Raw genomic sequence first — 25,839 nt, 5'->3', positions numbered from 1 at the left:
CCTCGATCTATCACTACCCGGTCTCATTTGACAATTTGCCCCGACCCCAACTTTCGGACGACCATCCTCCGCGTTGAAAGCAGCATAGCGTCCCGGTTCCTCACCTTGGCATCTCCAACTTCCCCCCCGCGTGCCCCGGTCGACGCACCCGTGGCACGCGGCCCAACGGCCTCCGAAGTTCAAATCGGGAAACGCCCCGAATCAGATGGTATGGTTCGGATCGCGTTTCCTGCAATGATGTAAACTTTTCCGAGAGTGAGGGTCAATATATATGGCACGTAGCCACAACGTACGTCTCCGCGAGGGGAAAGTCTTCTGGAGTTGATTGCAGGCATTCCCGTCAATTGATCCAACAATGCTACCTCAACTCTCCGGTCTGCTCTCCATTGGCCTTTTGGCCAGCGGAGCCGCGTCCGCTGCGTGCATTAGGAAGGGCTTCGTCACGGTCAAGGGCACTAAGTTCCAGCTTGATGGCGAGGACTTCAACTTTGCGGGAAGCAATGCCTACTACTTTCCCTTTGACAACGTACGTGATGCGTCAAGAGTCCATGCCCAATTGACTACTTTTTTAGACTGATTATGTTTCTTTTAGAACCAAGCCGATGTCGAGGCTGGCTTGACAGCAGCCAAGGACGCCGGGTTGAAGGTCTTCCGCACATGGGGCTTCAACGACAAGAACGTCACGTACAGTGCCGGTGGTCTACCCAAGTATGGCGGCGAGGGTGCCGGTGACACGGACATCGTCTTCCAGAGATGGGAGAATGGCACTTCCGTCATCAACATCGAGGCCTTTGACAAGGTCGTCAACGCCGCGGACAAGGTCGGCATCAAGCTGATTGTCGCGCTTACCAACAACTGGGCCGATTACGGCGGCATGGACGTCTACACGGTCAACTTGGGTGGGAAGTACCACGACGACGTGAGTAGCCCTCGAAGCTCTCTCACAAACAACCTCTCTGGTACCCAGATTTCTGACCAAATGCCGTTCAAATAGTTCTACCACGTCCCCGCGATCAAGGACGCCTTCAAGCGCTACGTAAAAGAAATGGTCACCCGCTACAAGGACTCACCAGCCATCATGGCCTGGGAACTCGCCAACGAACCCCGCTGCGGCGCAGACGGCACCCGCAACCTCCCCCGGAGCGACGACTGCACGCCCGAGCGCCTCGGCGCCTGGATCACCGAGATGAGCGCCTACGTCAAGTCCCTCGACAACAAGCACCTCGTGACCTGGGGCGGCGAGGGCGGCTTCAACGTTGAATCAGACGACTGGGCGTACAACGGCGCCGACGGAAGCGATTTCGACCACGAGCTCGCGCTGCCGAATATCGACTTTGGCACGTTCCACTCGTATCCGGATTGGTGGAGCAAGACGGTCGAGTGGACGGAGCAGTGGATCCGGGATCATGCTGCGTCCGGGAAGAAGGTTGGGAAGCCGGTTGTGCATGAGGAGTATGGGTGGTTGACGGCCGATAAGAGGCTTGAGTATCTTGGTAAGGTGGATGATACACCGAGGACGGAGGTGCTGGGCAAGTGGCAAGCGATTTCGCTGGAGGAGGAGATGCCGGATATGTACTGGCAGTACGGCTTCTCCAACTACTCGTATGGGCGGAACCATAACGATGGGTTCACCATCTACTTGGATGATGCCGAGGCTCAGCCGCTTGTTTATGAGCATGCCGCCAAGGTTAACGCGCTCTAGATGTAATATTCAAAGTACATATACATGCTTACATAGTAATAAGAGCTGCTGTAGACCAAGTGAATACTATTAGCCGTTCATTCCAAAACTTCAATCGACTTTGATGTGAAGGTTTGTTATGGTCTCGACCTTAGTTATCGATTCTCAGCCAAACAGATGGACTAGAATATGGTTGCAGATAAAACTCTCAGCTTGGTTCACATGACATTTTTTACTATAGATGAGTACAGAATAAGCGAGTGGACTTCTACAAAAGGGTATATACAGCTGCTAGGAAAGGTCTAAGTGCCATGAAATGAACAATCTATGCTTAAAATCAATGCTCGTCAAACCCGTTCCATCATCTCCCTCATCTCCTACCCATCTCATACGGCTCCTCAACCGATTGATACTTAGTCGACTGCCACCCACGACCCTTGGCCCTGGACTGCTTCCTCTCCTCAGCCTTCATCTTCAACCCAAACACAATCGCCTCCACAATCTCCATCGGATTCCACATCTCCACCAGCGCCCACACACCCCCGGGCCCACCAGAATACGTCTGCGGCTCATACGCCTCCAAATCGCCCGCCAACGGCCGGCGCGTGTTCCCGCCGCCGATCACGTAAGGCCGGTGGGAGTACGCGTAGTGGAAGAACGCCGCGAGAGGCAGCATCTCGATGCAGACGAGCATGGAAGGGATACCGATGCGGAGGTCGGCGTCGGTGAGGGTCGATGTCGGGTTGAGGGCGCCCGTGTCCTTGAGGATCCAGAAGATGATGTTTTCGAGAAAGGTGAGGGTGACGACGAGCTTGAAGGCGAAGAACTTGGCGAGGGGCTGGTGGTGGGAGAGTTTGGATCGGAGTTGCATGAAGAAGCGGATGACGGTCATGAGGGCGATTGTGAGGGAGGCGGTGCCGATGATTTGTAGCTTTGAGGGAGGTTGTTAGATGAGATTTTCGGGATGATGAACAGGTAAGTAACTTTAGGTTTTGACTTACCCATAATCTAGCAAAATGAACCTTGCTTTCGAATTCACAGTAGACACCCGCTGCTTGGGTGATGGCAGTTAAGATGGCGACGAGGAGAGCGACGACTGGATACTGGAAGACGGCGAACCACATTTTCTGCAATGGGATGTTAGATGTATACCCCTACAATGCTTGACGGGGTGTGGTTCAACTCACTCTGTACCACTGGAGACCATTTTCCTCTCCATTCGCAGCCTTCTTGTTCTTCACAGTCATGCCGGCGAAGAAGACATCCCGATGCTGCTCGCTAGGCGAGACGAACTCGCATAGGAGGAGGAAGAACGTGGCCAGGCAGATGGACTGGACGAACTCGAGCCAGGGGTGGAGGTAGACTTCGGCCGTGGGGAAGCAGATGGAGAGGAAGGAGATGATGGACCAGAAAGGGATGATGAGGGAGATTCTGAGGATTCTATTTTCTACTGTTAGCTTTGCCATTTCTGTCGTTGCGAGGTTGTGAATGACCACGAGGGAGTTGACGGACTTGATTTGCTCGTTGCTCTTGCTTAGGTGCGTTGCGTGGAGGATCATGAGGGTGAAGATGATGAGGCACGATGCGGCGGCGAAGCTACCGGAGAGGATCATGTTGAATGTGTAGAAGGATATGGTGCCGAAGAGGGGTTGGGATGCATCTTGAGTTGGTATTAGCAAAAGAAGCCATGGTAATGACAGACTACTCAGGTGAGAGTGAAAAGACTGACCTTCGACGAGGGAGATTTCTGGGCAGACATCCTTGGTGCTGTTCGAGCTGCTGTCGCTGTCGCGCAGAAGGCCCCTGGCCTGGATGAGAGCTTCGTGAATAAGCATAATAAGACTAAAGTACCAGGTATGTAAGACTAGTCGTGTTCTAAAGTGAAGTAGGTTGATGATGGCTCGAAATACTCCAGACATCTAGAGCTTCCGAGCAGGATAGTTATACCATTTCCAAAACTACCTTACACGCGAGGGAGTCCTCCCAAACCAGCCCCGGCCCCATATTCAGCAGGCAGCTATTAGCTGTAAGTTGGAAACAAGCCTTTGGGCCCCATCTGCCCTGTCTGCGCATCCGTTGCATCGGCGTCCCCATCCATCGCATTCGCTTACTTACATTCGCTGAGAATCCTCCGCTAACCAAAACTCCGCCTTCCTCCAAAGCCAACGGTCGCTGCGGTATCCAATAGGCTGTCAAAGCACATCAGCGGCGCACCTGGGTGGTTGACGTGTAGGGCGGCAGGGCTTGTAAGGTTGGTGAGGGGGGGGTTGTAGCGCCGTACCTTATCTAGACGCAATCTAAGCCCGCGGGAGCGGTAGGCCTCTTATCGATTAACGACCGACGACGCATCTCTCTGGTCATTTCTGCGGAAAAGATCTTTACTGTTTCTGTATGACTGCTTCTTGCTAGTATTCGTCCTTTAGATTCATAGTACCTAGGCATGTAACTGAGATTGATGTATATCCACAGGGCGCGTCAATCTCGTGGCTGAGCCATCAAAAGTCTTGACTCTTGACTCTGCCCCCCAGAACCTCGAGAAATGCTACTATTCGGGAATGGTCCCAGGACACTTTCACGTCGCGCTCTATCTCGCGACTCGGATAATCGGCACGCAACCAGAATCCTACCACCACATCTCACCAGCGACCACTCACCACCACGCAAACACCCCAAACTTCAAAGGCGCTCTACGGTCCAGGTCAAGCAAAAAAAAAACGGGGTCGAATGGGTTTCCTCTTCCGGCATGGAGTAGGCTTACTCGGCTCAGAAGTGCCGGGCTCTGCTGACTGCCTGCACGCAGTACCGCAAACTGATCAAACTCTTTCTTTTGCACCAGTACCTCTACTCCGTAGTAAACCTCCCGCTTTCAACGGCGCAGCGCCGTAGCATTACCCCCCAAGAACGCGAACTCGGCGCTAACACGTCGAAACAAGCTTCTCGTTCCCTGAGCCAGTGAGCCGGGGTAAGAAAGTTGGGATCCATGATCAATGATGCGGATTTACGGTTGGTGCCTAGTTTCTATCCCTTGAACATAGTGAGGGGTCTCTTGAATCCCTTGAACGGATTCAATTTGGCCTCCGCTTTTCAATAGCCTTCACTTGAAAGCCTTCCCTTGAGTGCGAGGATCCTCATGGATTGAGATTCTCATTAAGTGAGAATCTCGTTAAGTGAGATCAAATCTACAAGCGACCCTACAATAGCTCACGGGAAACAACTCGTAGACACACACAGTACTCAGACTGCGAAACATGGGTAAAAGGCAGAGGTGCGATCGCCAATGATCGGCCATGGCGGGGCAGCAAGCTATGCGAGCGTAAGCAGCCTCCAGAGCCCCCAAAGCTAAGCTGAAAGAACTAGATAGGCGCACGATCATCATCTTTTCCACTTTGGTTGGCAGGGCTGTGTACTTCGGTATTGATGTCATGTTCATCGGCGAATTGAGTTTAGCACCGACGGGCGAATACCCCGAGGGAACAAGCCGACAGCGGGTACAACTAAATACCTAGATATGTCCGTAGAACTCAACAACAAAATAGCGAAGTGTCTAGTTCATACCCGGATGCCGGAAGTTACTAAACCCCGACTTTCTTGTTCGGAGATCACTTAGAAGTCAACACACGCGATCCAAGCCTCGGAGCTCACTCTCTTTAGACCGTCTTTGTAGAATACCATCAATCCTGCGCCTCAACTTTGGTCGCAATCTGATGCACCCCTCCGCCGCCCTCGACGACATCCTCCAAATTATCCACTGGGATCCCCTTCAACGCCGCCTCCGGGAACAGCATCCCGCCCGCCCTCGGCTTCAACGCCGTCAAGATCCCCTTCTCCTTCGCGATTCTCAACAACGCATCCCTTGCCACAATTCGCAGGTGCCGGGGCGCCGTCGGCAGAATATACAGGTGGCTCAGCGGCCAGATCAACCTCACGCCATCGAAATATGACGAGGGTAAATCTGGGTCTAGGTCCGGCATTTTCCCGCCCAACGACCTCGGTATCCCCTCCACGACATCCCGGCCGGCCGTCGCGATGATGCTCGTGCAGAATTCCCGCCGGGCGTGAAGGACTTCCGGGCTCAACAACGGACACCCACCACAGTCGGCATCGTAATCTTCAGGGACCAGCGACGGCTCACCATACTCGACGAGATTCGAAATAAGAATGATCATATGGTGCACCTTGATCCTCGCGCTCCGCCACGAGTTCCAGAAGTAGCCCCACATCGGCCCCGGTTCGATTTGGAATTCGGGCGCCGCGTGCATCCACTCCGCCATGGCGAGGTCCGCTCGGTCGCTCTCAGCAATGAGGGCCGGGTACGCTGCCCGGGCGCGGGAGGCATCGCCGCTGAGTGTTAGCGGGATCAGTTTCGACAGAAGGGAGCATGCTGCAGAGAGGTAGCGGGCAGTGTGAAGAAGGAGGCCTTCGCTGGGTTGGAGGGTAGCTTCGATGATGTCGAGCCAGCGTTCAAAGTCCGGGGGACATGGTGTGTTTGCAATGGTGAGTTGGACTTGCTAAACATACGGGATTAGTAAATCAGTGCAGGTAGGTCTGGAGTGTCTTGCTTACAATCATGTTGTGCATGACCCAGAAGATTTGACGGCCGGACCGGGTGTAGAGCTGCCGGTCCCCCCTTGCGCGCATGAGGCTGAGGAGGCCCTGGCCGTGGATGTGCCAGGGAACTTCGGGCGACGAACCCCTTTCTTTATTGGTAATGAATGATCTCCGTTCCAACCCGCCAATCATCAGCTGTCAGAATTTGGTTTTAGTCCCCTGGTCGCCAAAAGCAATACGCCAACAACCCAGAACATTGCACTCCGGGGTTTAGGCTTGGTGTCTTGCAAATATCATGTCAGAAGCCTCTTCACTTACCTCATAGTTTCCAAGCAACCAAACCGCAACGATCGTCGAATCAGAAGTATACGTCTTCGGGTTCCTGATAGCCTCCTGTACCGCGGCTAGGGCATGGCCGAGAACGATGGACAGCTCGCGGTAGTCGGCCCTGGGACGGAACTTGTTGATCATGTAGGCCCTGGTAAAGACCTGGCCGGTAAGCACGAGGCAGTGGTCTTGGCCAGCGCCCCGGAACAAGCCTGGGAGAAAGTCCAGGCTCTCGTAGAATCCCAGGACCAGCGGAATGGACTCGGCGGTCCAGTGTTGACGAAGGGTCTTGAGCACGGGAAGTGCTACAGATAGCTGCGTCGAGGTAGTGGTTCCGGAGGTGATGCTCGTGGCAGGTGTGGACTGCCGGCTCGGCTGGCGGCTCGACGCAGGGGAAGCCGAGGTGGCGGTCGATGCCGCTGTCGATAATTCCGGTGTGAATTCTATGATCTGCAAGGTCCCCGTCCCTGAGCTGGTCGTCGACGTCGCCTCCTCGTCTTGGTTTTGGTGCTGCTGGTGGTTCCTCTTCTTCTTCCGTCGCTCAAACGAGGTGGGATCGGCGTTTTGGAAGCGCATCCCGTCATCGTCGCGGTAGCCGGGGCACTGGACCCCGTACTTGATGCATCTTTGGCACTGAGGTCGGCCTAAATCACACTTTTTGCATGCCGCGGGCACGGCGCGCACGGCCGGACCCCCCAGTTGTCAGCTGCATGGCGATGGAGACTTGGGATGATTATTCACACGTATACTCCGTAAGGTAAAGTAGGTACGATAAGGTAGGTACATATATTCATTCGTGAACCAAAGGCACAAAGTAGGTATAACACGCGACGGCGCTACGCACTTGCGAGCGGCAGCGGGAGGGCGGGAGGAACCCGTTTTGATTCGGATTTCGTTAAGTACTCATACGGAAATATGTGTCTGATTGTCTCATTCTCTCACCTTGACCCTTCGGCTCCGACACAAGTGGCAGTTTGGACTCGGCCTGCCTGTATTTGGCATCGCGCGGCTCGGCTGGCTTGCGGCTTGCGGATACTGGATATGCGTGGATGGATGGGTGCGAACCAACCGGGGGCGGCGGCGGCGAACCGCTCTGCTGGGAGACGTCGTTGGTCTACGGATAGGTATCCCCTTATCGACGCAAGGAACAAATGGGGGTAACGAGGGTCGTGTTATGCAATTGGCTTGGGAACGAACGTCCGAAGACGGTCCCCACGTCCGATCTTGGCGCTGCGAGGCCGGATTCCGCGCCGTTGTTGGAGACGGGCAGAGAGAGACGGAGGTCGACGGGGGAAGAGGTATGAGAAGAAGTGTAATTGGGACGAGATTTGCGGAGAAGGGAAGTTGTTCATCTCGAATGAGCTTCCCATAAGGGCTTAGGCAACAGTGCAGCAACGACGGGGGGGTGTGGCAAGTGCTGCGATGGCTCCTTCCTCCCATGTTCATGGCAATTACATAAGCAGCGTTATCGCCATGATACCGAACCTCACTGATAGCACCATCAATTGTTGGTTACATGAATTTCCAGTGTGCCCGATTACCGGTAGGTTTCTTGATAGAAAGTTGATATTAGAGTTTCTGCCAGAGCCTTTGACAACTACCATCCAACGTTCTAGACTTGGGACAGATATTCTACCACAGCTTTGGCTCATTGTCTAACGTGATTGGGCAGCTGTTCAGCCTGTTCTGCTGCCACACTCCGTGAGGCGCTAGAGTTAAAATGTCGATCGTGTGGAGCGTCCGAGCTCTTGGGCGATCCGAATACGAAAAGTGCGCTAAGGATCATCATCACCGAGCTATCAAAGAAGCTGTAAGCATTTGGGTCGGTGTTGAGAGCTTGCCAACGGGCGACTTTTCGCCCTGATCAGTGTTCGTTTCATTCTCAAACGAGCGAGTCGTTGCAGGCTGCAGCATGGTCGAAACTGGTGTTTGCTTTGGATCCCTGCCTGAGTCGTCCGAATAGTCATTGCCATTATTATCCCTTTGTTGCAGTGCCACAAAAGGCATCGGCCATGAAGTCCAGCAAAGAGTCACCCGGGATTCAAGACCAACCGCGCCAGAGACGTATCACTCATCAATACCATATATGTCACTCGGACAAAAGTGTAATAGCTGGAAATCCAGATGGCAGAAAAGGATAACGCATCCCGAATGCTGGGATGTGCCATCCATATGTCTTCCCGTGCTCAGCCGTGGCGAAGATGGAGCCAGAAGAATGGAAAGAATGGCAGAATGGTTCGACTGGCAGCACGAATTCCCGAGAGATCCGCCCCGCTTTTCATTTCTCCTTGAAATCCCATTGGGAATCCGGTGAGATCAGCCCCACCATAGTATTTCGTAACTCCGTCTTCGGGGCGCCGCACGGACACCGAGTGGCCCGAAAGTCCCAAAATGTTGCGGTCGCTCGATGTTGTGTGCAGCTCAACAATCTATCTATATGCGCCAAATCAGCGCATTCAATTGAGGAGAGCTTACAGGTGGTAATGGAGGGGAAGGAACAGGTCCGGTGCATTCGAGAAAGGGATTGGCAAATCAGATGGCACAAGCACAGCGTTGGCGCACTCTGCCATGCTGCTGTGATGGGTGTGTCAAATGTCAATCACTGCGCAGTACGGCCACTACCAAAAGTGACACCACCACGCAAATGCGCCGGGAATGGGTACGTATCTAGAGACAAGATACGTACCGACGATGAGAAGACCCCGCCAGAGTGGGAGATGCAGGGCAGACGCTGCTGTGAGTGGCCGGAATGATCAGCTCGACCTCGTTTAAATGAACAGATGAAGCTTAGCGCCATCATTTCATCTTGCGGGTCCCTTCTTTTTCTTTTTTTTTCTTCCTTCCTCCCTCTTTCCTGATGTGCTGTTTCTGATGTATCTTTACTTTTGCTCCAGTGCAGGCAGGTGGTGGTGGTCGCACATTTTCGCCATCCTTCTTTCCCGTCCCGTCTCTTGTCGCCCAATGTTACTGGTCGCAAGCGCGCACCACGGAAGGAGCTCCCTGGTGGGAGGGGTGGGCAGCGGTTGACTAATTTGCTCCAATGTGCCAATGTGGGTGAAAATAAACGGATCCCAAAAATGTTTCTGCCATTTCCTTTGCCCCTGAGCAGAAAGCAGACGCCGAAGCAGCAACAACTGCACTGCCAGCACCAGCAACAGCAACAGCAATAGAGGGACCGCCAGACCGACCGACCGAGCTGCGAGCGAGCGCAACTTCGTCGGAACACCTTTATCGGCGACGTGACTCTTGTGTCATTCTCTTCTTCTCCATCTACACCTTGCTTCCTCTCACATACACTTCCCTTTCCTCCCTCACCTCGCACACCGATAGCTGCCATCCCATCAACCTACCGTATCACACCACCTGCGTCTCTCCGTCTATCCAACGCTCCTGCGCATCCCACTACTGGATAGAAACAACAAACGACGAACAACCGCCACACCACACACAAAGCCGGCCCATCATGGACGTCGCGCTCGAGCTCCTCGACCCCTTGGTCCTGGACAAGGCCTACGCCTACTTTGTCCCCGCGCCCACCACATCCAGCACCGGCGCATACAACGCGACCGGCGACGCCTTTGCCTCATCATCATCACCACTAGACCTCTCAAACTCGTACGGCTCCGCCTGGCCCCGCGACAGCATCTTACGCCAAACCATCTCCATTCTCGCAATCACTCAGCTCGGCGCCTGCGCCCTCTACTGGATCTTCAGCCCGCTGTCCTACTACCTCATCTTTGATCGCCGCCTCGAGTACCACCCGCGTTTCCTCAAGAACCAGATCCGCCAGGAGATTATCTCCTCCATGAAGGCCGTCCCCGTTATCAACATCCTGACTTTGCCCTTTTTCCTCGCCGAGGTTCGCGGGAAGAGTCTACTATACACCCACGTTGAGGAGTATGGCCTCTGGTGGATGGCCGTTTCTGCTACCATTTTCATGGTCTGGAACGATATTGCCATTTACTGGATTCACCGCCTCGAGCACCACCCTTCCGTCTACAAGTACATTCACAAGCCACACCACAAGTGGATTGGTATGTTATCCCAGTTTACTTCTTCTTTTCCCGGTGAATTGATCGGCTTCCAATTCTATGGCTTCGACTGACTCTATCTAGTGCCTACGCCTTGGGCCGCCCTCGCCTTCCACCCCCTCGACGGCTACGTCCAATCTCTGCCCTACCAGTTAGTCAGCCCCCAAAAATCACCATCACCAACTGAGAGCCACTCGAGCCTCAACTTGGTGACCACGTGCAACAACAAAACTAACATCCCCCAGTGTCTTCGTCTTCTTCTGCCCTATCCAGAAATACCTCTACATGGGTCTCTTCGTCCTCGTCCAAATCTGGACTATCCTTATTCACGACGGCGATATGATTTCAGGACACTGGCTCGAAAAGTACATCAACAGCCCCGCTCACCACACCCTACACCACATGTACTTCACGGTCAACTACGGCCAGTACTTCACCTGGGCCGACAATTACTTTGACTCCCACCGCGCGCCTCAGCCCGAGCTCGACCCCCTCCACGATGCCCTCAAGGTCATGCGCGCCAAGGGTCTTGTCGACGAAAAGGGGAACCCGATTCCCCAGGAGCAGAAGAAGGATCTGTGAGGGGGAAAGACTCGAAAGAGAATGTTTGGATTTATGGGTTTGGGGGGTTGTATTTGGTCATGTTTCAAAAGACCGCAACCCCCTATTTGAAGAAATAGATGTATGGAAGGAAGCATGGCGACACGTTGATGTTGAGATGAGATTTTCTTCATTTCACTCGAAAGGATCGGAAGGCTCCCCCAAAGAGTGCGCGAGCCTCCAACGACTTTCCCAGTCCACTACAGGTTCCTGGTGGACTTTTGACAAATTCCTCATGGCGAATGAGCATTGCATAACTAAAATAATCATAATTAAGCGAATACCAATGGCATATTTCACATCTTCAACACTCTTCCCTCTCAATAGCAAACGCAATTGAGTCTAATTTTCACTGCCTTGCTGTCGCTCACTTGAGTCGGACGAAGCTGGCCTCAGCGCCGGCTGCGCCTGCCTCACTGACGCGTCCTGTGTCTGGCTGAAAATTGAAACATGGACATTGGAGAAATAGAGAAAAGTGAAAAAAGACTGCAGTGGCCAAGTGTTTGTCCTCTCGCCACTCATCCGACGTCACTCCGGTGGGAGGGAAGGGAAGGTTATATGTAGGTTCACACATGTTCGGATTGTCGCACAGGCTCCCCTTGGGGCGGACGATCTACGGGTAGCTCAGCGGGGAATGGGAGTGAGAAAGTCTCAGGGTCCCGCTGTCGGATCGGTCTTGTCTGGTCAAGCACGTGGAATGTGATCGAAGGTCGGGGGCCCTTGGCAAAAGGGAACTTTTACTCAGTCGCAGTCTCGATTCCTATGTGTGGAGGAGCCGAGCTGGCGCGGGCACGCGGGGTGAGTGAGGTTTTGGCATGCTTGAGCCTTGCGCCGAGTTTCCCGCCTTGCCTTTCGCGGAAAGTCTATGCGATCTTATCTCTCCTGGATAATCAATTTGAACTAACACTATCTGTACCCCGCAGACCACGCGCGACCTGGAGATTGGGGGTTGCTTTGTAGGTATCAACCACCCAGAGAGTTAAGCTGGTTTTCATGTCGATTCAATCTCAATTGAATCTTTGAATCTGGGATAATTGCTTCAAGATTCACGAGACGCTCACGCTATATTTCCCCTCATTCTAGAGCCCTGAATTGCATTATCAGGTGCATCTCATTGCCATTCAATACATTTATCGATAGTCCACCAAATCTCGTCTAAGATGACCATTGAAGTTACGGATCTCACCGAGGTGGATATCCCAGGGGCAGTAAAGGCGGTACAGTGAGTTTTATAGATATCAACACGATACGCATATCAACTTTGGGTTCGATACTGATGCTTTACACCTCACAGACAGGCTTTCAGCGGAGACCCGTACAATGTCTGGGTATACGATCAATCAAAGGTACACCCTTACCCAAACACCGACGAGCTGCCTACATATCCAAGGCTGCTCACCATACAGCAGACTTTCCCAGATAGCTGCGGATATGCAGAGAAAGACGAAAAGCCAAGTGCTGACGCCAAATGTCGTGACCTTAGTTCAACCAGCAACGAAATTACGAATCTCTGGCCCTCCGCATGAGATGGGGCATCCGTAACGGCATCTTCCACGTTGCAAAAGAGCAAGGCAGCGACGAGGTGCTGGGCGTGGCGATGTGGCTTCCTCCACAGCCCGCCGACGCGCCGTCGACTTGGAATGATTGGTTTGAGGGATGGCGGCTTTGGTTTGGACAGGTGAATTATAACTTGTGGTATGGACGCGGGGGGTTGAATGTCAAGGTACCGTCCCCATATCATCTCCCTCATCCATTTCTTTGCGTCTCGGTTCTAACGAGGAATACAGCGGTACTACATCTGGAAAGAAGCTCAAGCCAAAGCCCAGCGCGAGATCTGGACTGATCCTAGGGGGTACTACTTTCTCAACATCATGGTTGTGCTGCCCTCCGCTCAGGGGAAAGGTGTGGGCGCGAGAATGGTGAAGGTTGTTACGGACCGGGCTGATGCGGAGGGTGTCAAGTGTTATCTGGAGTCGAGTAAGGACGTGCCGAATGTGAAGATTTATGGGCGGTGGGGGTTCGTGTTTGAGAGGGAGATGATTTGTGATGATGAAGGGGATGCGATTCGGTTGTTTACCATGGTGAGGGAACCTGGAGCCAAGGCTGGGGATGGTAGGGGTGGTGGGTGAGTGGGTTAGTGAGGTTTTGTGGTTCGATAGTATGTGAGTTCAGTATGAGTATGAGTTGCGCATTAGTTGGATCGGTGAAGGTTATGTGAGGAGTGAAATAATTGATTAAGACGCCTTCTCTTCCACCAACACCTGAAGAGACAAAGACGAAGTCTTGAATGCCAAGAGCTGAGTTCCGATGCTATCTAAACTTTGAGTCTCAATTGCCGTCTGCCGGAGTGACCTCTCCCCCCGCATGACCAGGTTCGCGTTAGACGCAGTTGAGAATTGCGGGGGATTGTCACAACGCTGGACCGGGGGTCTCGGGATGCGCTAGCATTCGTTCATTACGGAGTACCTTAGTAGACTCGGATGAGATAAGAGGTTTAGGTTGCTCTACTCAATGATAACTTATCTACTCCAACCTCCAACTTTGGCTTCTCACCCGCTACCTTGAGCACTCATCAGCTGTTTTTCGCTGCGAAAATCACATATTCACGTAGATTGGGCTCTTCGGAATCACGTCCGTTTCATTACCAAGACTCGCAGAATATCAAGGGTCTTGGCTTCACCCCACTTCATGCAGTCCTCCAGAGCAATGCATACCAAATCAAGGGGCGGATGCCTCAGATGCAAGTCGAAAAAGGTATGGGCACTCTGAGATCTCTCCGGTCTTCTTCCATGACACATAACTTACAAACTGCTACCAGACAAAATGCGATGAGAGGAAACCTGGATGCGCCCGGTGTGAGGAAAGAGGAATCCAGTGCCCAGGCTACGCCCTCAACGTGCGCTGGTCGCGAAAGCACCAAGTCCGCGTCGATCAGAAGGTCGCAGCTGAAGGCTCACCCAGACAACGGGAACTCCAGGAGTCGGCATCTCAACCAAGTCCACAGCACATCGAAGCCGCTTCGCCAACCCCGATCCATGTCGACACTAACGTATTGCAACAAGTGGATCCGTGGCTCGCAAATCCCTTACAGTGGGATCTTCCCGCTTTGCCCCATGAGATGCCCTCCCTTGATGCTCCATCGTGCGCTTTACTTCTTGGCAGTCAGGGTGTGATTCCCACGACGCCATTTTGGGATGTGCCTTTTGTTAGCTCAGCTTGGACTGTCGATGGTCACAGCCCGACAACCTCGTCATCTCAAGCTGAGGACCGGGAGATGGAACACCTGTTCCCGAGTGAAAACCCCGCGGTCGATGTTCAGGAGAATAGTACCCTGGCCTCGTTCGATCACACTCAACCCAGGTCGTGTAAGCAGCTCTTAGAGAGCAGCCCGCGAGAGCTCTCCCATCTCCCAACCTCGCTCTCCGAATACTTCTTCCGTGAGGTCATCACACTCTACTGCGCCTGGGACAGCAAAACAAACGTGATGCGCAACATCGTCGAGACAATGTGGCAGTCCTCCGGCGCCTTATATCACACTATCCAAAGCATGGCCGCCGCCTGCCTCTCTGAAGACTTTCCGCACCTGCTGCCCGTCGCGCGGAGAGAACACGGTAACGCCCTCAGACTCATCCGCGATCGACCCTCGGCGCTCCCTCTATCAACTTCAATGACCACAACACACAAGCGGGCCATGCTTCTCTCATCAACGCTCCTCGGCCACACATCAAGCTGGCTCAGCCCCCAGAACCTCGCAACAGACATGTTCAGAGCAAGCTGCAGCATGCTCAAAGACGTCTCCGCCGAGACATGCGGCAGCGACGCAGACGCAAGCTTGTCCTTCTTCAGCGATACCATGGACTATTGGGCCATGCTCCTCGCCTACCTGACAGACAGCACCCAACTAGGCGACTACCACCACACCACCTCCATCGGCCCGGCAGACCCGTCAAAGTCTATTGAGCCGCACCCTTACTCGGGCATATCCCACGCCACCGTCCGATTGCTCACCGACACGGGCATCCTCATCTTTCAGTACCGGAAACACATGGCCGCCGTCAAATTTCTCACCGAGACGGACCTAGACGTCTTCCGCGCCGCGCTCCGCTCCGCAAGACAACTCGAGCGCGCATTTCTTGCGCATCGCCCGCCTGATCTGTCGCGCGTCACGGACCCGGGTGATCCCAAGACTCCGCTGCGGCATCTGGAGCTCATTGACGAGGCGTACCGATGTACCGGTCTTCTACAGCTGTACCGCGTATTTCCAGATTTGTTGAATGAGCGGTATGCGCCGTGGGACAGGGAGCGGCTCCTGCGTCCGGTTCCCCTGTCCTCGACCGCGGGGGTGGGGTTGGACAACAACAAGATCCCCTCCGCGAGAGAGAGGAGGACGTGGTTGACGAAGCTTGCGATGTATATACTCGGCATCTTGCGAGATATTCCCTTTGAATCGCGGACACGTAGTGCGCAGCCTTTCATCATGGTGGCTATCTCGAGCGAGCTGAGGAGGGAGCCTCATCATCTACGACAGCCGGATGCTATGTATGGTGAGGGCGGGGCGGATGTGCTGGATATCGATCCCGCGTCTATCGAGGTGGCGCGGGCGCGCAAGTTTGTGCGATCGCGGCTGGCGGCCTATACGCACATTTTGCCGCTTCGCAAGAGTCGGGTCATTTCGGAGTTGATTGATCATACGTGGGCGGCGCTGGATGCTGGTGAGGAGGATGTGTATTGGCTCGATATCGCGCGTGAGAAGAATCTTGGGACAATGATGGGCTAGTTTGCGTAGTATATATGATACACGTGTCTCTTTTATATCCATTCTATTGACTATGATAATGCTCCATCTATCCTCCAGATCAGCAATCGGAGCCAGTTCAGAGTTTAGACAGCTTCACACCCTGAGGATTCGCGAGCTTTGCAAACTTGAGCAACGTCTCATCCGACGTCAACTTCCCTTGCAAACGCTCCTCCGTGACTACGTACGCTTGCGGGAACCAATCGCTGACATCTTCCCCAAACATCATCCTGACCAAAGCTTCGCCCGTCAGCCAGCATTTGTCCATCCCATACCCATTGAACCCGGCAGCGATCCACTGTCCGCCACCGGTGTCTCCCGCAATCGAGTCTGGGATCCGACCTACGACCGGGAGGCCATCGGCCGTGTGCCCTTGTATTCCAGACCAAATCGCATCCACCTCGGATGTCTTCGTCTCAGGTGCCCACCCCTCGAGGAAGAACTTTGGCAGCACTGTCGACAGAGCTTCCCTTGCCTCTTTTGGAACGTAGGTGTCATCAGAAGTCAAGATGTCCTTCATGTACGCCGTCTCGTTTCCAATCCAGATCCCTCCCGTCAGGGGATTCTGCTGCAGGTAGTAGAGGCCCGTGACGTAAAGACCGCTCCGGACATCCAGGGTCGGTTTGTGAGACAGGCTCCACGAGCGCGAAGCCCCCAAGTTCTTGAGGGCCGGGCCTGGTTTTTGGACGGACATTGTGCCACGGAAGGGGTATATGCGGCCTGCTAGTTGTGGAAGGAGGTGTGATGCGTGACCGTTGGTGCAGTGTATGACCTTTTTGGCGCGGATGATGCCCCTTGGAGTCGTGATGAGATAGGGGTATTCTGGGTTGCCGGAGGGCGAGAACTGAACCTGCAGAACGGGCGTATCTGCTTCAATTGCCAGCCGCGTGTGGTATTGGCTCAGAAGACCTTTATAGATTCCCATGAGAAGACGGTACGGCCAGATGGCGCCGGCATTGTGCTCTACAGCCCCGCTGGCATCTTTGATGTTCCATCTCTGCGATCAAATGGTTAGTCAATCAATCACAAAGACCCCCTATCAGAATCCTAAAGTACGTACTTCTGGAACATCTTCTCTTTCGATGAGACGGTGATATTGGCTATGCTCTGGGACGGCCTTTTGGAATCCCAACACCGAGCTCTTGGCCGCAGCCCACGTTTCCTCGTCCCCGACAGCCATAACTTTGAGGACATCACGAATTTGGCACCGCTCCTGGATCTCCGGGTCCATATCTCTGACCATCTTCATGATTCGCTCAACGTTGAGGATTGAGAAGCGGGTAATTTGCTTCGCTGCCTCAACACCATGCTGTGCAGCTATGGGGCCGTAAGTATGCCCCGAGGCAGTTACCAGATGCCCGCCATTCCGACCCGTGGCACCGCTAACGAGTGTCCGGGCTTCGAGAATCGTGACATGGGAGTCACGCGATGCGTGGTGTTCGAGGAGCGTCTTCGTGACGCTGCAGCCGGTGATACCAGACCCGATGACAGCGAAGTCCGTTTCTTTGGGCAGTGACGGGGATTGGATTGCTGCCAAAGGATGCTCTGGGACCTGCCATGATGATATCGTTGGGTTTGGTCGGGGCAGGCCTGGATCTTGGGAGATGGCTTTGGAAACGTTCAGGAGAAACCTGGTTGTTTCGGGATCTTGAATCGTTGGTCAGGAAAGTACGCCTTTGAGATTTGTTTTTGATTACTCACTGAGGTAAGAAGAGAGCTCATCTTCACCCCCCATTTCGATAGTTTGGTGAGATTTGATGTAAGTTGATGGCACCGTCGTAAGGACTGGAGGGGTGATACTGGTCGTTGATCCAGAGCTTCCTGAGAAAATTGACAATGAACACAGATTCTGAGCTCTCAGGGCGCAAGCCTCATCCACACTGACCTCGGTAATGATTCAAACGAACCATATGATCGTGTCCATTACTACAATCATCATCCCGCTGCGGCTCACCCGCGATCTCTGCCGGTGTCGGCGAATGAGGGGGTCGGGATGCGGGGCACCGGGAGCGGATAGGGGCCCGCTCTGGCTTGCCGGATTGGGCAACTGCGTGCGAAATGCGAGCCGATAGTGCGGAAACCCCAAGAAACAAGTCCGGGATATGTTATCTTCAAGCTGTCTTCTGCGGACGAGATGGTATCTCGGCTTATCGAACTGCCCCGTGTCGGTCAACGCGGGTCTCGTGCTGCCATCTAGTTGCATCAAGTTGGTCACACAAGCATGCACAAGAAAGGTGCGTCTACTTAACTTAGTCCCTCGATACTCCACCCCCAAGACTTGAGGGAGGCCATCTCCCTTCAAGCCCCTCTCTCCTCGACACTCCACGCATATATTCACAGAGTCGGTCATCTTGGATGAGACCTCTCGCCCTTGGCGAACACTTCAGCCAGCAATATCACAATGGATCAGCGATCCTCCTCACTCGACAAGGCCTCAGCGGCCACAACTCGAAACGCCGTCGCCGCCATGCCCGAAAAAGCGGACAACGAAGCCACGGAGCACGGCTCCATCATTCACGGAGACGTCACCGTGCAAACCATGAAGCCATTCACAACTCTGTCCGCCCTTGGAATTGGCTACGGAACCACAAACACGGCCATCGGCCTACTGTTAGTATTCGGCAGCACCCTGCCCATGGGCGGCTCGCCACTCTTCTTCTGGGGTTTTCTTATCATGGCCTTTGTCGGCCTCGCAACGGCCACGACTCTTGCGGAGCTAGCTTCGGCTATGCCGCACCCGGGTGGGCAGTATATCTGGGTCCACCGACTGGCGCCGCCGAGTTCTCGCCGGTTCTTGTCGTACATCACGGCCGTCATCAGCTGGCTTGCTGCCGTCGCCACGGGCTCGTCGGCGTGTCTCTCCGTCCCCGTCGGCATCTGCTCTATCATCACGCTTCTCGACCCAAGTTTTGTCTACAAGCGGTGGATGGGATTTCTAGGTTTTCAACTCCTCAACATCGTCACCGTTTTCGGCGCGAGTTTCGAGAGTCTCCTACCAAAGATTTCCAAGGTCATGTTGCTGTTCAGCTGCACAACCATCGTCGTTATCTTCATAACTCTCTTCGCCATGTCAGACGAGCACGCCTCAGCAAAGAGTTTCTTTGCTACCACGGTAAACATCTCGGGCTGGCAAAACGGCATCGCCTTCATCATCGGGATGAACGGCGCCAACTGGAGCTTCTCCTGCCTTGACGTCGCGACTCACCTGGCAGAGGAGATGCCCCGCCCCAGCACGGATATTCCAAAGGCACTGATGTGGACCATCGTCGTTGGCCTCGTCTCCGGACTCCTCGTTGTCACGTCTGTTCTCATCAACGTTCCTGTCATTGACGGAGCTGATGATAACTCGGCCCTGGCCTTGTTCTACCGCATCACTGGCAGCAAGGCTGCTTCAGTAGGTCTCTGGGTCCCCGTGATGATCACAACAATCGGCGCCGTCTGGTCTATTCAGACCTGGCAGTCCCGACTCGCGTGGACCATCAGCCGCGAGGCCGGTTTCCCCATGCACCGTCACCTGAGCAAGATTGCACCCTCCCCGCTTCATACGCCTACCTGGTCATTGATCTTCTCCGCATCAGGGACCGCAATCTTTGGCTGCCTTTACCTCGCATCCGACCTCGCTTTCAACTCCCTCATATCCACAGGATTGCTCCTTCAATACATCAGCTACAGTATCCCGGTTGTCCTGGCACTTTCCCAAGGCCGCTCGGATTTCAAACACGGCCCCTTTTGGTATCCTAAACTTGGCTTTGCTGCGAACATAGTCATGCTTGCATGGTCGGCGGTTGCACTGATTTTTTACTGTTTCCCCTATTACCTACCTGCTGTTGCAGATCAAATGAATTATGCTTCGGCTGTGCTTGCGGGCATTGCCATTATTACGATATCATTGTGGTTCTTTTATGCGAAGAAGAACTACGAGGTCCAGGAATATCTAGGCCATTAGCACACCAAACCTTTTTTTCCACTTGTGTAGTAATCATATACCCAGCAAGCATGCTTTTACCTGATACCTGCTCATATCTTCACGTCATGAAAAGTTCGATTCCCGTTCATTGTGTCTGGGTAGTAAAGAACTTGCGACATGGCGCAGTTCAAGCTCACTAAGACGAGTGAATGACAAAATCTTTCCGGTGACAGGCCCAACAGGCATCGTGGCTGTGATATACCTCATATAGCTGTTCCACTCCACGTAGAGTTTGTTGGTGGCCTGAGTCAACGGGAGGGCTAGTGCGGAGATCTTCGATGTCATATCACGGACTTCGATCAACCTACAGGCTACGTGCTTTCTATGATTGATACAAGAGCACGCGATTCAGTAGGTCGCATCCATAGAAGATATAATACCATGCTCTTGGATTAGAGGAGGTCATATTTTCTGTCACCAGATCGAGTTACCGGCCTGCTGAAAGCGTCAGCGTTGTACGAATACGTTGTGATCCCATGGGAATGCCCTCCTTAGCCTTGGGGTGGGGGAGCAGATTAATGCCGGTGGGATCTGATAATCCCTCGAGTAGTTTTTCCTCTTCTCTATGAATGGTTTCTGTAGATGAAACAATCTTCAAGACCATGACCAGGCGCGTTGCATTGGCTGATGGACGGCTATGGCTATGCTTAAGAGGACTTGGCTACCTTCAAGGGTGCTCTTAAGCCCAACTGCCCGGTCGATCGCTAGCCTTGCGACAGAAGCTCTCCCCTTTGAGCCAAGACAGATCTGCAGCGGGCAGAGAAGGAGAAAAAGAAGGCCACCTGCATCGGATGAAGCCGCACGCGCCAACGGCGGGCACGCATGCACGATGGCATTGTAGCGGCATTTCCGCAGCACCAAGCGGCAACTCAAATCGTACAATGATCCAACCACAGCGACATCCGACGACTCAGCCAGCAGTGACGTCTCAGTTGGGTACAAACAAGCTTCGACTGTATTCAGCTGCCGTTCTGTCATATTGCTCAGGCTTTATTTAGTATCTGCCATCGCTCATCGCGCAGACAACGTTGCATTCGTCTCATCTTCTAAACCTTGGACTTGGGCCATCTGGCAAACCTGCCAGAAGACAAGCCAAAGGTTCCCCTCTTCTGAGAATGATGCAATCCTTTGTTTTTTTGTGCAATCATATCTCGGGTTTCTACTCTGTCAGGCCCGATTTAGCATCTAGACACCTAGTAGGTGTAAAGGGCATGGAAGCGAGCTAAGGCCTAGGAAGACAAGCAAAAGCATCCCAATTCCATGTTGAGCACACATGCTTGTACTCGGCCAAGGAGTCTGCGGCATTTGTAATTTCGATTGCTCATATTCTGCCATTCAAATGGCTGGCGCGTCACTAAACTCTTACAAGCTTTTTTTCTCTGCCCGGGTGAGGTTAGAGGCCGGTGGCAGGACGCTAGCAGCCGAGTGATCAAGGAGCCAGAACTTTTGAATCTTGAATAAGTCTGGTGTAAGCGGACAATCCCGAGCTTTCTGCGAGACACCGGGGCTTTTTTCTTTTCACCGAGGTGCTCGTCACACCCTTAATCATCCCAGGTCAGTATGTTTCTTCTGCATGAATAATCTAAGGTAACCCACAAAGAACACACGTCAAGAGGATTCGGCGGTTCAGACGAATCGCGAACGGACCATTTCTAAGAGCGGTGACTTCACCATGTAGCCAGACAATCAACTGCCGTCTTCGGCAATAGGGGGGAAATGCAACGTGGGGCGCTACCGAATTCCCGCTATCAGATTCGATGATCCACGTTGGAGGCGCTCGGGGGGGCGTCGACACCACCAAGCCTTATTTTTAACCTTTTGCTGAACATTTGCACTCTGCAAAACGACTTTGATCCTAGTAAGGCCAGCTGAGTTGATCGAGGCGCGATGGACTACCCGAAGCCTCCGTGGGCTGTAAGCGTTGTAAGTGAGACAACGTGGTGAGCGCTGTGTACTTTTTTGGGGGTTGTGAGTAATCTTAGGGTAGCATGTGGCTAGTCGTTGATCATATCAATATGTTCGTCCACACCGGTGCCGCACAACCGTGCGTGGGTCTTTGTCTTTCCCGTGCTAACCGTCTCACTGTTCGCGATAGACCGAAAAGAGCGAAAACGCGTCATCTAGACTACTATTGCCCCCGGCTTCTACTGTACTGCTCGTGCTCCACGCGGCTAGCCCCATGTCATCCACATATCGCGGTCCGGACGCCAAGGCTGGAGCTTAATCGGTCCCGCCGAATTCCACTCCGCCTTGTGATAGTAGACAGCATGGATTGGGTGAGGGGAAGTAGGCTGGTAGATGGTCAAGGCACGGCATAGCTAGCTCGGGAACCATCATATGTCGTTTGTATACTTTGGGAGGCTTTGGAGGCAAGTTCTAAGTTCGTCTTATGGCGAATGCCAGGTATAAGAAGGGCCTTCAGTCCGGTCTGTTAGTGACTTGCCCTCCATCTCAGAATCATCAGCTTCCAGATCATCTTGGAAACCGACACTGAATAGCCAGTCTTTCGTTACAGCAAAATCTTTTTGACTTCGTCTTCTTCCGGTCTATTTTCCAACACGATGTATACCCACGGTGCTTTTCTCCTCGCTAGCTTGCTTGCGGCTCTGCCGCAGAGCTATGCCATTCCGGCGCCGCAGTAAGTGCTCCCGCGAGGACACGACGAATAGGAGATTGTGCTAACGATTGAATAGAATGGGAGACTATGGCGAGAACAAAGGCCCCGTTGGCGGTGTCGATCCGCCCATCCCTACCGTGACTGCACCTACGGGAAACCTTAGAGGAGATTCGAGCCTCCTCGGAGGCAACGCAGCGCGACCTGATCCCGAAACTGGCGGCTCCGCCAATGTCGACGACGTTACACTCGTGCCCGGCCAGGAAGCAGACGGAAAGCTCGGCCTGTACCTCAACTTTGATGGTGTCGACGTCCCGCAACCGATCCGCGGCGGACTAGGATCTCCGGACCCGGGCCCAAGTACGTTGCATTTTGAGCGGGGAGGCGTTGAAGGGGGGAGGATCTATTGCAGGGAAGAATTGCGCTAACACATAATTCCCGCAGGAACCTACGACTATGAGAAGCTAAACCCCGATCTCTTTGCCCCGCCCGGCACCGACAAGGGCGACGTCGAGAACGCCATGTGGCCGTTGGGCCTTTCGCATAACCGCCTCGGTAGCCAAGAGGGTGCCGGATGGGCGCGGCAGCAGAACACCAAAGTTCTGCCCGTCGCTTCTGCGATGGCGGGTGTCGATATGAAGTTGCAGCCTAACGCTTACCGCGAGCTTCACTGGCACACCTCGGCTGAGTGGGCGCTCATGCTGAAGGGATGTTGTCGCATTGCAGCGATGAATGAGGATGGAAAGAGCTTCATCGACGATGTGTGCGAGGGTATGTCTCTCTCGACCTAATGAGTGTTTCACACCAAGCTAACCAAGCTACACAGGTGATGTCTGGTTCTTCCCGAAGGGTGTCCCTCACAGCATTCAGGCGTTCGACCAGGGCACAGAGTTCCTTCTCGTTTTCGATCAGGGGAGCTTCAGCGAAGAGAACACATTCCTCGCTTCTGAGTTATTCTTAAGGAACCCACTGTCTGTTCTTTCCAAGAACCTCAAGACGGATGTTTCTGCTTTCGACAAGATCCCCAAGGATCAGCTTTATGTGAGTCAAAGGACGACCTGCTACAGTTGGAGCATTGGCTTACTTATTTCAGATCTTCAATGGTACACCTGCACCAAAAGACATCGAGCAGCAGAACCAGACCTCATCAGCAGGATCGCTGACTGGTGCTGAATCATACACCTACCATTGGTCGCAACAAAAGCCCTTTCAAGTCCCTGGCGGATCTGTCAAGATCCTCGACCCGCAGACGTTCCCCATTGCGGAGAACTTCTCGGCTGCCCTGGTCGTCGTTCAGCCTGGCGCCATGCGCGAGATCCACTGGCACACAACCAGCGACGAGTGGAACTACTTCTTGCAGGGCTCCGGTCGCATCACCATCTTTGAAGCCCCTGAGGCCTCGCGTACCTTTGACTTCACCGCCGGCGATGTTGGTTACGTGAAAGTTGGTGACAGCCACTACATCGAGAACACTGGTACCGAGGATGTTATCTTCCTAGAGGTTCTTCAGGCGCCCAAGTTCTCGGACATCAGTGTTGCGCAATGGCTGGCTCTTACCCCGAAGCAGGTCGTCAAGGATACCCTCGGACTCTCTGACGAAGTGATTGCTGCGATTCCCAAGGAGAAGGAGTACATCAAGGTTGGCAACACCAACATGACGGCGCTGGCTGATGGTGGACGTAACTTCAAGAAGTTCAAGGCCTAGTTCCTTGCTCGATTTTATTCATTTCTTTTGTAGATATTTTCAGAAGCGCGAGTTTTGCGAGTAGGGGGCATGGAGACAGGAGTTTAGTCGTTTGATAGCGTGGGATTGCAGTATTAACGGCAAGCGATATCTCAGTACGGGGTCTCCGACAGGAAAGAATGTGACACGTTTGTGTAGATTCAAGCTCCAATGGCGAGCATGCTGCTTTGAATTACGAAACAAGCCGTGGTTCATTTTCGTAAATCGTGTGAAGGTGGTCGATTGTTGATTGTGGGTGATGTTCGTTTTGCCTCTCAAGAGGTTTTGAGCAAGCGCGATGGTCCATGACAAGGTTGGGGGCTCCAAAAGGCCTCCATCAGCTGCAAGGACTGAATCGAGGATTGCTGTACTCGGCCGTAGCGAGTAGGAGTTTAGTCAGCGGAGAAATAACAGAATTCCAGCCGCCGAGGCAAACAAACAACCTCAAACGTCATGAAGCCTCAGATGTATGACAGTCCTATTCATCGCATTTTGCGACTTCAAAGTAAGGATGTGGTGCAGAGTCTCAGACTAGCGGATGTTAAGGAGGGTTGAGCTGTGGGGCTGCCATTATTGACCTGGGCCCAGGAAGATGCAAATTCTACGGGGACAGCGTCAAATTGTCAATGGTAAAGGAACGGTAGTTGCGGCGAAGTGAAGTAGCTTTTCAGACAAAATTCCTTTTTTTTTTCTATTCGAATACAATGCACGCCATGCTCGATCCACAGTAAAACGTATATACAAAGACTCATTTATGGTCTCAGCTGAATCCAGGACCTCTGCCAGCCTGGGTTCCGCAAACGCAGTCAAAGTCGTTGTTCGCCTTGCTATTGCACTCGTTAGGATGACGATAGTATCAATGAATCGGTGGACGTAAGCTTACTCGATGCAGACAGCCAAGTTTGCTGTTGTGTCCGAGCACTGTGAAGCTGTTTAGTTCTATTTCCGAGCATAGTTCTGAATGAGTAACCCACGTGCTTGATGCACTGGCCCTTGCAGCCATTCCGCTGTTCTTGAGTCTGGCAGTTTTTGAAGAGCTATGAAAGTCAGCTACTGGATCTTTGCAACTAGCAAGTCTCAGATCGAGACTGACCTCAGCGGTTGTCGGTGTACGGCACTCGACAAAAGCCATGGCGGCTCCGGCGGAAGCGAGGAGGAGAATGAACTTCATGTTGACTTGGTAGAAGCGAAGATGGTATGGTGTTGTTGATGCTGGATCTATTGTTTTCTTCCGACGATTGGGCTGCGATTGAGCTTACTTATGTACTTCGATTGAATTCAGCGAATTTTCCGCAGTTCTCGATAAACTTCAGATGAGGAAAGGATGGTATCAAATTGATTAAAAACCCCGATAGGATGAACGGGTCACGGCATGCTGTATGACTCTATTGTTCCACCTTGAACTTTAAATCTGTAGTGCTTTTTGGGCAACCTGCTTACTTTAAAACCGAGCCGCTGTTAGTGAAGCCACTAATCCAGCTCGGCTTCGGGAACGGATGACAGAAAGCTAGAGCCTTTATCTCCATCGTGGTGATGACTCGTGTCAGTATCAA

The 25,839-nt window shown here is 53.2% G+C and overlaps 10 protein-coding genes across 10 annotated transcripts; 6 read left to right on the top strand and 4 right to left on the bottom strand.

Annotated features, from left to right (window-relative positions):
* Positions 1 to 355: 355 nt before the first annotated feature.
* Positions 356 to 1,702, top strand: N0V96_002661 (uncharacterized protein; the record flags this gene model as incomplete). The annotated part of the gene is made up of 3 exons (XM_053187297.2): positions 356 to 526; positions 593 to 919; positions 995 to 1,702. The coding sequence occupies 3 exons, from the start codon at positions 356 to 358 to the stop codon at positions 1,700 to 1,702; spliced, it is 1,206 nt and encodes a 401-aa protein (XP_053054801.2).
* A 349-nt stretch (positions 1,703 to 2,051) lies between these two features.
* N0V96_002660 (uncharacterized protein) lies at positions 2,052 to 3,516 on the bottom strand (the record flags this gene model as incomplete). The annotated part of the gene is made up of 4 exons (XM_053187298.2): positions 2,052 to 2,612; positions 2,683 to 2,808; positions 2,869 to 3,341; positions 3,411 to 3,516. The coding sequence occupies 4 exons, from the start codon at positions 3,514 to 3,516 to the stop codon at positions 2,052 to 2,054; spliced, it is 1,266 nt and encodes a 421-aa protein (XP_053054802.2).
* Positions 3,517 to 5,352: 1,836 nt separating this feature from the next.
* N0V96_002659 (uncharacterized protein) lies at positions 5,353 to 7,132 on the bottom strand (the record flags this gene model as incomplete). The annotated part of the gene is made up of 3 exons (XM_053187299.1): positions 5,353 to 6,189; positions 6,245 to 6,424; positions 6,548 to 7,132. The coding sequence occupies 3 exons, from the start codon at positions 7,130 to 7,132 to the stop codon at positions 5,353 to 5,355; spliced, it is 1,602 nt and encodes a 533-aa protein (XP_053054803.1).
* A 2,887-nt stretch (positions 7,133 to 10,019) lies between these two features.
* ERG3_1 (c-5 sterol desaturase) lies at positions 10,020 to 11,169 on the top strand (the record flags this gene model as incomplete). The annotated part of the gene is made up of 3 exons (XM_053187300.1): positions 10,020 to 10,590; positions 10,672 to 10,738; positions 10,833 to 11,169. 3 exons carry the CDS (start codon positions 10,020 to 10,022, stop codon positions 11,167 to 11,169), a joined length of 975 nt encoding a protein of 324 aa, XP_053054804.1.
* A 1,178-nt stretch (positions 11,170 to 12,347) lies between these two features.
* N0V96_002657 (uncharacterized protein) lies at positions 12,348 to 13,316 on the top strand (the record flags this gene model as incomplete). Its single annotated transcript, XM_053187301.1, has 4 exons — positions 12,348 to 12,409; positions 12,482 to 12,515; positions 12,671 to 12,865; positions 12,975 to 13,316. 4 exons carry the CDS (start codon positions 12,348 to 12,350, stop codon positions 13,314 to 13,316), a joined length of 633 nt encoding a protein of 210 aa, XP_053054805.1.
* Positions 13,317 to 14,031: 715 nt separating this feature from the next.
* On the top strand, positions 14,032 to 15,964 carry N0V96_002656 (uncharacterized protein; the record flags this gene model as incomplete). Its single annotated transcript, XM_053187302.2, has 2 exons — positions 14,032 to 14,040; positions 14,063 to 15,964. 2 exons carry the CDS (start codon positions 14,032 to 14,034, stop codon positions 15,962 to 15,964), a joined length of 1,911 nt encoding a protein of 636 aa, XP_053054806.2.
* A 97-nt stretch (positions 15,965 to 16,061) lies between these two features.
* N0V96_002655 (uncharacterized protein) lies at positions 16,062 to 17,717 on the bottom strand (the record flags this gene model as incomplete). Its single annotated transcript, XM_065756588.1, has 3 exons — positions 16,062 to 16,979; positions 17,043 to 17,299; positions 17,684 to 17,717. 3 exons carry the CDS (start codon positions 17,715 to 17,717, stop codon positions 16,062 to 16,064), a joined length of 1,209 nt encoding a protein of 402 aa, XP_065614957.1.
* Positions 17,718 to 18,383: 666 nt separating this feature from the next.
* Positions 18,384 to 19,928, top strand: N0V96_002654 (uncharacterized protein; the record flags this gene model as incomplete). Its single annotated transcript, XM_053187304.2, has 1 exon — positions 18,384 to 19,928. One exon carries the CDS (start codon positions 18,384 to 18,386, stop codon positions 19,926 to 19,928), a length of 1,545 nt encoding a protein of 514 aa, XP_053054808.2.
* Positions 19,929 to 22,510: 2,582 nt separating this feature from the next.
* On the top strand, positions 22,511 to 24,268 carry N0V96_002653 (uncharacterized protein; the record flags this gene model as incomplete). Its single annotated transcript, XM_053187305.2, has 5 exons — positions 22,511 to 22,587; positions 22,643 to 22,923; positions 23,008 to 23,334; positions 23,390 to 23,604; positions 23,657 to 24,268. The coding sequence occupies 5 exons, from the start codon at positions 22,511 to 22,513 to the stop codon at positions 24,266 to 24,268; spliced, it is 1,512 nt and encodes a 503-aa protein (XP_053054809.1).
* Positions 24,269 to 25,165: 897 nt separating this feature from the next.
* Positions 25,166 to 25,457, bottom strand: N0V96_002652 (uncharacterized protein; the record flags this gene model as incomplete). Its single annotated transcript, XM_053187306.2, has 3 exons — positions 25,166 to 25,207; positions 25,261 to 25,323; positions 25,380 to 25,457. 3 exons carry the CDS (start codon positions 25,455 to 25,457, stop codon positions 25,166 to 25,168), a joined length of 183 nt encoding a protein of 60 aa, XP_053054810.2.
* Between the last annotated feature and the right edge of the window lie 382 nt (positions 25,458 to 25,839).

This window comes from Colletotrichum fioriniae (genome assembly GCF_027942845.1).
Source record: "Colletotrichum fioriniae strain IMI 355084 chromosome Unknown scaffold_2, whole genome shotgun sequence".
Taxonomy (NCBI): domain Eukaryota; kingdom Fungi; phylum Ascomycota; class Sordariomycetes; order Glomerellales; family Glomerellaceae; genus Colletotrichum; species Colletotrichum fioriniae.
Note: the sequence above shows the minus strand (reverse complement) of the source record. Positions and strands in the feature narration are given on the sequence as shown.